The sequence below is a fragment of the Vespula vulgaris genome, chromosome 21, assembly GCF_905475345.1.
Source record: "Vespula vulgaris chromosome 21, iyVesVulg1.1, whole genome shotgun sequence".
Classification (NCBI taxonomy): domain Eukaryota; kingdom Metazoa; phylum Arthropoda; class Insecta; order Hymenoptera; family Vespidae; genus Vespula; species Vespula vulgaris.
This window is the reverse complement of record NC_066606.1, coordinates 3267522-3281453: the sequence shown is the minus strand read 5'-3', so window position 1 is coordinate 3281453 and position 13932 is coordinate 3267522. Positions and strand designations below refer to the sequence as shown.

The 13932-nt window shown below is 29.2% G+C and overlaps 2 protein-coding genes across 18 annotated transcripts in view; one reads left to right on the top strand and one right to left on the bottom strand.

The window, feature by feature from the left end:
- The first annotated feature begins 603 nt into the window (after positions 1 to 603).
- On the top strand, positions 604 to 3267 carry LOC127071198 (cleavage stimulation factor subunit 2). Of its 6 annotated transcripts, none has more exons than XM_051010212.1 (8): positions 604 to 778; positions 1048 to 1126; positions 1239 to 1810; positions 1887 to 2058; positions 2139 to 2162; positions 2243 to 2340; positions 2402 to 2598; positions 2943 to 3267. In XM_051010212.1, exons 1-8 carry the CDS (start codon positions 718 to 720, stop codon positions 3060 to 3062), a joined length of 1323 nt encoding a protein of 440 aa, XP_050866169.1. In that variant the 5' UTR covers positions 604 to 717; the 3' UTR covers positions 3063 to 3267. The 6 variants fall into 6 exon arrangements, with proteins under 6 accessions (XP_050866169.1, XP_050866168.1, XP_050866166.1 ...); XM_051010211.1 differs by having other exon boundaries at positions 2240 to 2340; XM_051010209.1 differs by having other exon boundaries at positions 2136 to 2162; positions 2240 to 2340.
- The window catches only part of LOC127071180 (RING finger protein 17), a 231870-nt gene continuing 220774 nt past the window's right edge, over positions 2837 to 13932 (bottom strand). For all 12 annotated transcript variants that reach the window (XM_051010137.1, XM_051010136.1, XM_051010134.1 and 9 more), the window contains 22 exons: positions 12115 to 12336; positions 10885 to 11012; positions 10562 to 10713; positions 10005 to 10100; positions 9157 to 9303; positions 8769 to 9057; positions 8490 to 8649; positions 8158 to 8271; positions 7950 to 8052; positions 7601 to 7770; positions 7316 to 7539; positions 6622 to 7216; positions 6322 to 6467; positions 5623 to 6185; positions 5305 to 5480; positions 5117 to 5236; positions 4911 to 5015; positions 4325 to 4828; positions 4086 to 4179; positions 3776 to 3926; positions 3521 to 3689; positions 2837 to 3431 (listed from right to left, as the gene is read on the bottom strand). In XM_051010137.1, the coding sequence (XP_050866094.1) occupies positions 3312 to 3431; positions 3521 to 3689; positions 3776 to 3926; positions 4086 to 4179; positions 4325 to 4828; positions 4911 to 5015; positions 5117 to 5236; positions 5305 to 5480; positions 5623 to 6185; positions 6322 to 6467; positions 6622 to 7216; positions 7316 to 7539; positions 7601 to 7770; positions 7950 to 8052; positions 8158 to 8271; positions 8490 to 8649; positions 8769 to 9057; positions 9157 to 9303; positions 10005 to 10100; positions 10562 to 10713; positions 10885 to 11012; positions 12115 to 12336 (4548 nt within the window). In that variant the 3' untranslated portion in view covers positions 2837 to 3311. The remainder of the gene's footprint in view (positions 3432 to 3520; positions 3690 to 3775; positions 3927 to 4085; positions 4180 to 4324; positions 4829 to 4910; positions 5016 to 5116; positions 5237 to 5304; positions 5481 to 5622; positions 6186 to 6321; positions 6468 to 6621; positions 7217 to 7315; positions 7540 to 7600; positions 7771 to 7949; positions 8053 to 8157; positions 8272 to 8489; positions 8650 to 8768; positions 9058 to 9156; positions 9304 to 10004; positions 10101 to 10561; positions 10714 to 10884; positions 11013 to 12114; positions 12337 to 13932) is intronic.

The following is a 13932-nucleotide window of genomic DNA, read 5'->3' as shown; positions in this document are numbered from 1 at the left end:
ATTATAAATTATTTAAATAATATCTTATTAATATTAATGCGACTAATATATCTGAAATCGACGTTACGATTGGCCATTTATTAGCTTATATATATATATATATATATATATATATATATATATATATATATATACTTACCTACATTATGATTATTTAACGAATGACGTTTATTCATCGATATTGGTTAACGATCCGATGATATAAAATCCGATGATATAAGTCAACGATTTTATGAGATATATATGTATATATATATCATTATTAAATAGAAAAAAAATTAATTAAATAGAAAAAAGAAAAACGATGAAAAAGAAAGATGGATGGATAATAGTAGGATCGAAGAAGATTGTCTTTGATCTTTCTTTTTATTTTTAGAAATGTATTAAACATGTTATTCTCGATATACGTATTAGAATAATTTTGTAATATATTTAATTATTGAGAAAGTAGTAATATACATTTTATGTGAGTTTAATTGCTGTGAAAATATATAATACACATATTCAGTTATGTATTTTATATTAGCGCTAAATGTAGTGTTTTTCGAAATTACTAAAATTGAAAGGAAAAAATGGTGGCAGCATTGAATCCATTACAGTAAGTTCGTCAAGCTATAGTTAACGAAAGTTTACAGGTTAGGTGTGTTGTTTGGAAGTTTCATTGCGAGTGGTGATATTCAAATTTTAAATAATAAAGAAAAAAAGAATAACGAAAAAATGAGTAATTCAACTATTTCTGATCAATCCCTCATGGATAAGTCCATGCGAAGTGTATTCGGTAAGAGAATTTACAATTTTTATTGAGAAATTTACATACTTAACCTGTCGACCTGTTAACAGATTCAACTTTTCTTGTGATAAAAAAATAAATAAATCATTTGTTTCTCGCTTCTATTAAAAAAAAATATTATATTTCTTAAATTTTCATTTTATTATATGTTAATTTATGCTAAGTTATATTTCATATATTTATGTTTACGTTATCGAAGGACAATTTTGCCGGTTAAAAAGTTAAAAATAATGGTTTAATTTGAATTATTTTTGTAGTCGGGAACATCCCGTACGAAGCAACCGAAGAAAATTTAAAAGATATATTTAGCGAAGTTGGACCTGTACTTTCTTTCAAGTAAGTCTTTCATGATAGTTTCCTGTATTTCTTTTTTTTTTAGCAAAAAAATTGTATCTTAACGATATAAAAAGTTCGAGTCTGTAAAATGAAGCTATTACATTATTTGTAGATTGGTATTTGATCGTGAAACCGGGAAACCTAAAGGATATGGCTTCTGTGAATACAAAGATCAAGAGACGGCGCTTAGTGCTATGAGAAATTTAAATGGATATGAAATTGGTGGAAGAACGCTTCGAGTAGACAATGCATGTACAGAAAAGAGTCGTATGGAAATGCAAAGTCTTCTGCAAGGACAGAATACTGAAAATCCTTACGGAGAGGCAGTTCAAGCTGACAAGGCTCCGGAGGCTATAAGTAAAGCGGTTGCTTCCCTTCCACCAGAACAAATGTTTGAGTTAATGAAACAAATGAAGCTCTGTGTGCAAAATAATCCTAACGAAGCACGCCAGATGTTACTACAGAATCCACAACTTGCTTATGCTTTGTTACAAGCACAGGTAGTGATGCGAATAGTGGATCCTCATACTGCAGTTAATATGTTACATAAAGCTAATCCAATCCCAGGAGTGTTAACACCTTCCGACAAACCAGTGACTCATCAGATTCCTCCACGTATTGAAGAACCATGGGCACCACCAAGACCTACGCCAGTTTCCAATCCCCCTGCACCAATTTTTGCTGGTATTACTGATGATTTTATTGGTGATATTATTTCTTTACAATGAATAAGTTCTAAGACTGTTGATTATATCTTTAGGTCAGGATGTAGATCTTAGAACATTAGATAGACAAATGGATCCTCGTTTAGCAAGAATGGATCAGGATTTGAGAGGACCGCCTCAAACTCAGACAACCCCAGTTACCGCACCACCGATTATATCGGCTACTAGTGACCCGAGAGGGCCTACTTCTTTTAATCTAACAGATAAGTTAGTATACTATTCATATATTTTCTTACTTATGAATTACTTAAACAATATATTCAAATATATACTGTTTTTTGCAGCAGTCTTCCTGTAGAAGGAGTGGAGAGGTCTTGTTTATTATTTCAAATAATTGTTACTCGATTAATTATTATCTATTATATTAACCTAATGTTTTATGATTTAGTAGTTTTTGCCGTGATCCAAGAGCTGACAGATTCGGTAGAGATCCAAGGGATCCACGAGATCCCCGTATGCCTATTGATCCGAGAATTACTAAAGCCAACCGTATGTATATATTTATGTATATCAATGATATGAAATAGTTTTATATGTGATAATTTTACAGCTCCTGTACCGGTAGCACCGCCTGTCGTACCGAGACCAGTAGCAGCACCTGCAGTTCCAGCGCAGACTGCAGTTTCGACTAGCGTTGTAGGTCCTGCTACTGCTCTGTCAACATCTGCAAGTTCTGCTACTTCAAGACTCATGGCAGGAATGTCTCCAGCGGGAAATATACCAAGTGGTGCATCAGACCAAGAAAAGGTATGTTGGTTGAAATTATATATAAATAAATGTATATATTTTAATATAATTATAAGCAGAAGGTTATATATAAAGTAATTATAATTTAGAAGATATGATATTATTATTATTATTATTATTATTGTTGTTATTGTTGTTATTGTTATTGTTGTTGTTGTTGTTATTATTATATTGTATAATATATATAATATTATTATAATGTTGTTATAATATATATTATATGTAAACATACAAAACATACATTTTCTACTCACATTTATTTTACTACAAATCATACAACTTTGGAAACAAATTATATAACATCTGAAATAATATCTATTATATAAATTTATTTCTTGTCACAGGCTGCTTTAATAATGCAAGTATTGCAATTGTCGGATGAACAAATTGCTATGCTTCCACCAGAACAAAGACAAAGTATTTTGGTTCTTAAAGAACAAATTGCTAAAAGTACACAGCGTTAATAATATACGATATAATAGATAATGTCGTTTAACAAAATATTAATAAAATTATTTTGATATACATATGTTGACACAAATAATGATAAAGACTATATCTATAGGAACATCAGTTTTTTTTTCTTTTTTTAAATTACTTATTTATATGTATTTGTATATAAAAAATAAGTTTCATGTAAACTATTCTGAAATAAACACAAATAATTAATCCGTATAATTCATTTAAACAAAGATATTTATTCTATTTTTTTTTCAGTCTTTCTTCGTTTTATTTATTTGAAAGAAACCATCTCTGATCAAAGAACTATAAACCAATTTCTTACACGTTCTATCCACGTATAATTCCACAGACAAATGATTCTTACATCGTTCCTGAAATATAATCTTATTGTATTAAGGCTTTTACTTTTAAATGATTTCATATAAAGATAATATTAATTATTCTGATATTGACTTTTTACCTTAATTTTAACGATTATACAATCATTATACTTTCGGTACATTTTTTCGATTTCCATTATTACGTTTGAAAATTCTTTACTAGGGGCAACATTAATATTCCATAATTGACATTTTATAGCTATTGTTGGTACATTGAACCATTCTTCTTTCAGTATACGTAAATTACATCTGGTATGAAAAAAATGAGATTTTTTTAAAAACAATATATATATATATATAATAATTTATCTTATAAAGCAATATACAATACTTACTCTTCCAATGTTACTTTTCGATATTCATCATTTCCAAAATCAACATACCATAAGTGAACCAAAATTTTATTTGAATTTTTTATTTTGGTGGTTTTCTTGATAATACATCTATACCAGATATCATCGTTAAACAATGCACAACATGGAGTATCTGAAAATCAAATATATAATATTTATACGAATAAATTTTAAACATCACGATAATTTTTATCATATAAATAAATAATAAATTTAAAATATAAGATAAAAATTATTTTAATAAAAAATTAAAATATAATTAAAAATCAATTTATCAATATAAGATACTTACCGGAAACTAAACTTTTGATTAATGGTTGTGTAGGAGCTTCTTTTTGTAAAGTTTCCATTAATAGTTTATATCGATTATAACAATCATTTAACACCTGAAGAAAAGAATAAAATAAACTGTATTTTAAATCTAACATAATGCGAAGAAAGAATATTAAAACATAAGATGAAAATATTATACTCGTATCTTTATCTGTAAAACTATAGTAATTAATAATAATAATTTTAATATAACTGTACCTTAGATTTTTTATTTTCCCTTATTTGAGTATAATATATTGTTGCTGATTCGGTATAACATAAATCTACTTCAAATATATCAATATCGTTGGGAATAATGATTGGTATATATGTGGCAAAACATTTGGTAGATGTAATTTTTGAAGTGTAATGAACTAATTCTTTTTTAATTGTTTGTAAATCGTCATTAGGATTGTGTAGTTCATCAACATTTTTTATTAACATAGAACTCTCGCTATTCATGTTACTAACTATGTTTGATACATATTCCGTAGTCATTTCAGAATCTGTTTCTATTTCTGAGATAGTTCTATTCTCGATATTACATCGATACTTATATTCGATTACATCCGAAGAACTCGAAGAAATATTGCCTGAAGTAATATTGTCCGATATTTTAGAAGGATTCGAATATATTGAATCAGAGGACAAACGAATTCCTAATTCATTAGTAATGAAAGAAAGAAGATCACATTGTTTTGGTTTTAATAATGTGATCGATACCTGTGAGAGATTATCTAAATTAGATATTAAGTACAGATCACGTAAATAAATAAAATGGTTATATAGAAATATGATATCTTACAACTAAGTGCGTATCAGTTTTTTCTAAAACAGATACTTTACACTCCTTTTCTACAAGAAGTACATGTATTCTATCTAAATCTTCTATTTTCCATTTCCCTTGTTCCTATTGAATGACAAAACAAAAATTAAAAATTTACGTTTGTAAAAATGATGTAGTAGTAGAATATGGAGTTTTATTGAACTATCATTGTTCAAAAGAATTACCGGATTTAAACCGAGAACAACGCATTTTGTACACTGGATGGGTATATGATCTAAAATAATCTTTTTTTTTATAAGTCCGACCGTACATTCTTCAATATTTCCATAATCTACAAATTGCACCTGTAAAGAAAACGATATTTTAATAATACATATTAGACAAATTCTTTAAATGATTTATCATTCGTTACCTCTATCGTATTTTCATCTAAAACTGCTAGTACTTTAGCTCGGTACCATTTTTTGTTAGCATGATACTGCGCAATACACATATCTCCTTCCTTCCATTTTCTATCACGTGGTTTTATCTTGAATTTTTTGTAAGAATCAGCTAACATTGTTTCTATATATTCTAGCGTCTTTTTCGCTGTGGAATAAGTAGGTTTTTTTTTTTTAGAAAGAGAAAAAAGTTTTTCTTTTGTACTTTTTATATAATTTCCGAATAAAAATACTTTATGCATATCGATATCGTTTGTTAATAAAACATTGCACAAATTTAATGATTATACCATCTTTTTTAGAATGTAAATAAACCATTCCAGAGTGATCCAAGTACGTTGGTATAGCAATGAAGTTTTTCTTTTTAATTGGAAGTGCCGGTAACCAATCTGTTAAAATTGGTACTTGGATCGCATCGTTAGTGCTCGATGTAGACTCTTCATCTTCATCTTCATCTTCATCTTCATCTTGATCTTCGTCTTCATCTTCATCTTCATCTTCTTCTTGTTCTTCTTCATTTCCCTCTTCTTCGTCTTCTTCATCCTCTACTTCATCCTCTATTTCATCCTCTACTTCATCTTTTACTTCATTCTTTACTTTGTACCTTATTTTTTCGTTTTTTACATTTTCGATTTCTTCTTCATTCTCTGAATTAATACTTAAATGTTTTGACATTACTTCTGACATAGAAATTTCATTATTATTTAGTTGATTTGATTCAATACAACATTCTAATCCTTCTTTGACAGAGAACCATTTTATATTTTCTTCTTTATCTTGACATGTTATCTGGATTTCTAGTAATTGTCGTTTCAATTCAATAGCCAGTATCTTGCCTATTTTTGTATTGAAACTGTGGATTTTATTTATGTTCAATTATTGAAAAATTTTCATTTTCATTTATTATTATCATTATTACTATTATTATTATTATTATTATTATTATTATTACTATTAAACTCCTACAACAATAACTTTGTTATACCTACTCTTTTATCGGTAATGCAAGTCCAGCTTCTACTAACATTTTATTAATAGAATTGATCTCAGTTTTCATTGGCGATAATGGTCCATCGGGTTTTGATTGTTTGATCCACAATTGCACAGATATCTCTTTACTGTCTTCCATGCCCAACTATAAAATATAAGAAAAATTATCGTTGTTATATATAAAATCCTATATATATATATATAGGATTTTGTTATTTGATTATACATGTGTACATACACACACATATGTATATATTTATTTATTTATTTAACTTTTCTAATTTCCAATGATTACTTACTACTTTTGTGATATAAAATTGAGAATTTTGATTTTCCTCTATTATTTCTGACAATTTTTGGCACGATATAGATGGCCACAATTTTGAACCACCACAAGGTAAAATACCAGCAAGCTTGACTTTGAAAATATACGCTGGTTCTTGTCGGAATATTGGATGTAACGGTTGAATATGCTTAACAGAAATTATTTCCTCAATTGCCATGTCGTAAAATGATACAAGAACTTCTTCCGATGATATGACGTTTAATATATAAGCGCGGAAATAACTTTTGTCTTGTTTCGAATACACGGCACAAACGGAATCTTTCGTCCAGTTTTTTTCTTGAGGCGAATGATATTTGCTATAAAAATCTTGTAGCTTTGACATGAATATAAACTTTGCTTCTTCGCGTGACACGTCAGAAACATAAATGCAATCGGGTGATATCGCTTTATGCACTTGGACGGATACTTTAAAAGGATCAGGCTCAATTGCTTGTGTATTCGATGTTTCTTCGTTATCCTGTTTTACGTCGACTGGTAAAGTATTTTCATTTTTGTTGTTTCTATTTTGAGTCGAGCGAAACTCTTTGTTATCGTAGCATATCAACGCACTAAAAATCAATATTATGATATAACTATGGTCAGATAGCTCTGTTAATCAGTTAATCAATATCTGTTAATTTTGTCAAAACAAATGTTTAATCTCTTACGTTGGTCCTATTGGTCTGGCAAAACCTTTATTGGCTAACATAGAATTGAAGTTTATGTTGTTAATATATAAATAAACCTCATAAATATCTTCGTTTTTAAACATAGATATCACTTTGACTTTTTCATTCACCAAGTATTGTTTCGTGATCTCTATCGTTTGTAAACTCCATTGATTATTGTCCTCCAATAATGGTTTTAAATCTTTCAATGAAATTTGTATCGCCTGTAAACGATATAACGTTAGTAATAATGCTAATTACAACGATATTCATTGTAAAATGTACCTGTGTTCTACTGCTCATGTAATAATGTGGTAATAATTTTAACATATTGTGTTCTGAGGTAAGAGTGTATCCATAATCAACGCAAAATACATCGATGGACTTTTCACTAACAATTTTCTTGATTAATCCGCGATACCATGATCCTTTTAAACGTAAAGCGCATGGAGTATCTAATAATAATAATAATAATAATAATAATAATAATAATAATCATAATCATAATCATAGTAATCATAATAATAAATATAATAATAATAATCATAATAATAATAATAATAATAATAATAATAATAATAATTAGATAGGATCATCTCTGTTATATTTACAAACGATTAAATAGATTATTTACTTATTTCAAGAGGACACGATAACGAAGTACGTCCCGCATTCTTTTTGTAAAACGATGCCATGTCTTTCATAAGTTCGTTGATATGTTTTCGATTTTCTCCCATCTGAAAATAGAATAACGGCAGATTTTAAATAGAAGAAAATTTAAGCAATCAATGGTTTAATAATTAATTCGAGTAAATGCGAGAAGATGAAGAATTTCTTTTTACCTTCGTAACATACATGGAGTTGGGAGATTCAACGTGTTGAACCGTAACGTAAACGTAAGTCTCCATTTCGAGTTCCTCGTGAAAGTAAAGGTACATCGATAATGGATTTAATATCTGCAGGCGATAGAAAGAAATGATTACATTCAATATTATTTTATAAAATTTTGTAAAAATTAAAAAAAAAATTTTGTAGTTTTGTAAAAAATTTTGTAAAAATTTTTAAAAACATTTTGTAATATTTTGTAAAAAATTTTGTAAGAATTTAGAAAAACAATTTGTAAAACTTTATAAAAAATTTTTATTTTTTTAATTTAAATAAATAATTTATTTACCTTTATTTTCTGAGACGACGTAAGGGTACCATGCTCCATAAATATCATTAAATCGCGAACCGAGCTGATTTCTTCTTGCGGATTATTCGATTTGAAACAAAGATCGACGTAATTTATATTGCCAACGGTATGAACGACGTACATCGATATCGGATCATATCTGTAACGCAACAAAAGAGATTAGAATTCTTTTTTTTTAATTTTCTTTTTATTACAAGCGACGTTCTATATATTCAATGGAAAAAAAAATATATCGACTTAAATGAAACGAATACTTACTTGTTAACTAATTGACGAAATGTATCTATAGCATTTTTGCTCCAACGATCATTTGTCGGTGAGATGTTGTGAAGGGAACATTTTGTTGCCAATATAGGCACTGCTGCAAACTGGGATGGGATGAGCTTTAAGCGTTTAACTGATATGTTACGTTCGATGTATCCATTGTCGACGTAAAATACGTCGTAGGTTTTATCACCGATTTGATTTACGTTAATTTTTATGACTTTTCCACGTTGCCATCTTTTTTCTCGTCGTGTGTAATATTTGACTATGTACATCGTACCGACTGCAAATAAAACGAATTAACATTGACATACGAATTAATTTTTAACGCACGAATACGTATCGACGATGAATTTTATATAAAAGAAATTGTATTAGATACCGATAATTTCATTCGTTGGATTGACTGCCTCCGAACCATAAATTTGAAGATCGTTCGATAATTTTTCCGCTTGTTTCTGAACCGATATGCTTTGAACGTAAAAGCAGGATGGATCGACGACCTTTAGAACTTTAACCAATTCGTAAGCTTTAAAATAAGTAAGTATTAAAAAAGATTTGTCAGTTGATCAAGATCTGTAATAAACTGAATTAATGATAATTGTATCAAAGTGTAGATTAAGTAGTGTATAAAATAAAAATAAAAATGAATGAAGATCAATCAAGGATGACCGATCGAGATCAATCAATAATCCATTCGTTGAAATGTACGAATGAATTTTTTTGATTATAAATAATAAATATTATTGCGTAGTGCTTCGCGTTATTCCTGTTGGTATTCAAAAATGATTTTCGCGCATTTTACAAGGGAGTTCGAGAATTGTTGTCTATTGTTCTTTAACGCATTCGTAGGTGAAAGTTCAGCCGCGAGTAGGCAATCCATTTTACAATGGCTCATTGAAACGTGTTATGACACGAGAGAACAATGATTCTCTCTCCCGTTCGAAATCTCTATGAATCACTGCGTTCGCTTTAATGAGCAAATCTCCGATTGTGGGGATCATACAGTCTCGATCACTCGACGAAGATAAAACAATTCGAAAAGTATTGAAAAGAGGATTGAAAAGCGAAACGAATTGTTTGGCTTCGTCACACAATCGTCGAGTATCTTCGATCGGTGATTCGATTGATTTTGATCATTCCATTCATCGAATGATATCAAACGATATATGCGTTAAATATAGATCGGATAATGTTAACACGATAAATTTTTTTTTACAAACTACTTACAATCGAATCGAAGAGAGCTTTCCGTATTTCCAGAAGAAAGAGAAGTCACGGAAATGGTTTTGTTTGGTAGAACCGAAAGTTCTTCCATTAACGGATCTATTGCATCAAAAAAAAAAAAAAATCATTTAAATAATTAATTTCCAGTCCATCGTTTAAATAATTTCCACCTTCGTTCGTTCTTTCTTTACTTTTTAACGTTGATCATCTTCGAATCGCGAAGAAAAATTCGACGGATATTTCATTATATCGTAAATATTTGTTTCGTTTAACAAGTCATAATTACTTAAGCACACGTTCGTGATACGATGATGGAAGATAAAGTTACGTCTATTTGAAAGTTATTATTGGAGGCGGAGAGAGGAGGGAGGGATTAAACGAGAACAACGTCACGACGTTAAATATTTTTCTTTTCATGGAACGTAAGTCGGTTGGAAATCGTCGGAGGGAAGCCATGCTCTTCTAATTGCGAAACTATGGCGTAAGGAGAAACGAATTTAATGGTAACCGCGTAAAAACCTAAGATTTCTTTGCAATGACGATTCGAAGAGACTTCTTACGATTCGAAATAGCTATTTTGTTATCCAAAGGTTCCACTTGGTAATTTTCGGGCAAGAGTTCGGTACGTAATAGATTGAATTGCATCTTCGAAGGTATCTGAAGAGTACAGTGTTTTTCTAGGACGTCGATGATGCTTTTATCGGCTTCGAATCTGTAACGAAAAAAAAAACAAAAAAAAATCGATCCCTTAAAGAATAAGAAGTCTTTCTTCCATGAAAAATTCTTTTCAAATTTCTTTCTCAAATTTCCTCTAATTAATAACAAAGTCTGTCTCTTCCATTTTTTTCTTGTTCATTTATTACAATACATTTTTAAAACTTACTTTACTTTTTCTTCGTTAATAAGAGACTCCTTTACCAAATGACAAGGTACATCAGCGATGTCTTTCAATTTGCATATGACATTTTTCAAATCGATTCTTTTGATATTTTCTTTCGCGGTAGAGGCTACCTGTAAAATAATAACAACAACCAAAAAGAAAAAAAGAAAAGAAAAGATTCAGTATTGCGTGATATTCGAAGGACTTTTAACTATGGCATCAAGTTATCGTTAATGCCGAACGGTAAGTATTTCAGGGTTCTTCTTTGCGTGTCCAAAAGACGATAAAGAACACGAGGTGAATGCGAAAACGTGGAAGACGATATCGTTCGTGACGACGAGAAAAGGGAGAGCCGCTTGAGTCTCTTTTTCTACCTTCGAGTTTACGACATAGTCGCTTGAAGCTTTTTCAAGGGTAGACCAGGCGGACCTGCTTGAGAATAAGCTACGATCGATTCTCTATTCGAGCTTTATAACGTACGATAAAATTGGTGCAAGGTGTTTTCTCTTTTTTCTATCTTAAAAAAGTGAACAAGAAAAGAAAAAAAGAAGAAAGAAAAAAAAATTAATAAGATTCTCGTAAAAAATATTTCTCTCGGCGTTACAAACAAATCATCTTTTTTCTTATGTGTCTTTAGGGCTAGCATAACTATTTATAAATTATATATATATATATATATATATATATATATATATATATATATATATATACTATATCAAATTGAATTTTACGCGCGTCCAATAAATTCTAGCGTTTCGATATTGTCGATAACGAGCTCGTGCTTGCTCAAGTAACCAAACCGGTTGCGCAGTTTTGTGGCCCTACATATATGTAGAAGCCGGTGATTATGAAAGTAGTCTAATTGTAAGCCGCTCGTGAGATATTAAAAGAAATATTTTATCGTATCTATGGAATTATATTAACATTTTTAACTTGCATGAAAGGATTATTTCTTACTATTTTTCTTTTTTTTTTTTCAAAAATTTATAAATATATAAATATGACGTCTAAGTAATGTTTCTATTGGTCATAAGTAATGTTACCTGTAGAAAATTAATTTTTGAAATATATTTCCAGGCAAATTTTTCAAATTTCTTAAAAAATGAAAAATATGTGACTTACTATTACACCGTTTGCATAATCATTGGCATATATATATATATATATATATATATATATATATATATATATGAATATATATTAAGAAAATAGAAATAAATAAGAATAACGTACCAATAACGCTTCCTGTAATCGATTTTGATACGACTTTAACTGCGACTCGAGTTCCTTGATATTTGTAATACAGCTTGTATTCTGTCTATGAATCTTATCGATCATTCTTCTTTCGATATTCTGCAGGACACCGTGTAAATGAGCGAAATGTTGAGTTATCGAAGCTTCCACGTTTTCGTTGTTTTTTATTTCCGTTTGCGATATCTCTATAGTCTTCAGTTTCTGAAACGAAAAGATAATGATTTCTTTTTTATTTTATTTTCTTTAATCTCTTTTTTGAATAAAAATAATTATTAAATATACGTTGTTAAATATAAATATAACGTTTTTATTTTAACGAGAATCATCGAAGACAATACGAATGGCATCAATCGAATATTTAAACGAGTCACCGTCATTTTGAAGAATTATCGGGAAAAATTCAAATATCTACATACATTTGACCGATTTCATTCAATCAAAAAAATGACGATAGTCGGCTGCTTGTGATACATTTTATTAAATTCTTCGTTGGATTTTCATGGTCCAGTAACGATGTTATAGTTAAATCGTAAGTTTCGCCGCATCGAATTCCGTATATTGAAATATTTGGAATATCGGCCAGAAAAGGTTTATCGCAAGTCCGCATATCGTCAGACCACAAACGGGAGAAAAACGTACGCTGTTGATCGGTAGATGTACCTATCTATCTATCTATCTATCTATCTATCTATCTATCTATCTATCTATCTATCTATCTCTATCTATCTATCTATCTATCTATCTATTTCTCTCTTCCTCTATATACAGAGTGTCCAAAGAAGTTGTCCAATTTATACTACGTATTACTGATGTTAAATAGATGAAAAAAGTTCGTACAAATTTACACCCAAAAATGTTTTATTGAAAAGATATATGTTTTTAAAGATATTTATGATTTATAATGACAATTATAAGAAATGTTTGAATTAATGATTTTCGAACTCTTTCTTTTTTTCATATTATAATACTCTTTTTTTTATGTATACATATTATAATTTACGATAACAGTTATCGTTTACAGAAAATGTAACTTTGAGAATGTATTCAAAATGCATTTACTATTATTTCCAATACAGTTGAAATATTTGAAAGAGTTTGGTAATCATTAAATTCGACGAATGGAAGCCTACATTCTTGCAGAAAGAAGAATTTTCGAATATTTCTTATAATTGCCATAATAAATTATAAATATCTTTAGAAGCATATATCTTTTCAATAAAGCATTTTTTCGGATATAAGTTTATATGAACTTTTTCATCTATTTGATCTCAATAATACGATCGGTCTCAATCTTTTTGAACACCCTATGAGCACGCACACACGTGTGTGTGTGTATGTATATATATGTATATATATGAGAAAGAAAGCTCGCAAATCTCTTTTATATATATATATATTTCTCTTTTCTTACCATTTTTTCTTTTCCCTTCTTTTTTTTCTTTTTTACGAGAAACGTGAAAATTAATCTCATACATAGATACATTCGATATATCGTTTATACGATCGTTAAGAAGATTCATTCGTCGTTCTCCCATTCACTAACATAGATATATGTAGGTACATAACAAGGATGTTCAATCCCTCTCGCGTTCCATAATTATCCGTTCCCTTTACTTAACGTTGATCTCATTAAGAGAGGATTTGTCGTAAGCCAGATATATCGAGCTTTACAATATTAATAACAAAGAGTGCTTTGGAACAGATTATCATTAATTATTTATCGAAATGGTATTAATCTGTAGAAATTAAATCAAAAGAAAATTTCATTTTTTTATTAATATCCCTTAAATATGTTTA

What these genes read in the sequence shown, in the direction of transcription:
- LOC127071198 (XM_051010209.1), top strand. Translation starts at nt 718, where the DNA reads ATGAGTAATTCAACTATTTCTGATCAATCCCTCATGGATAAGTCCATG. An exon ending in GGACCTGTACTTTCTTTCAA is followed by an intron (nt 1,127 to 1,238) that starts GTAAGTCTTTCA and finishes CATTATTTGTAG; the next exon opens with ATTGGTATTTGATCGTGAAA. An exon ending in TCTTTTAATCTAACAGATAA is followed by an intron (nt 2,059 to 2,135) that starts GTTAGTATACTA and finishes TGTTTTTTGCAG; the next exon opens with CAGTCTTCCTGTAGAAGGAG.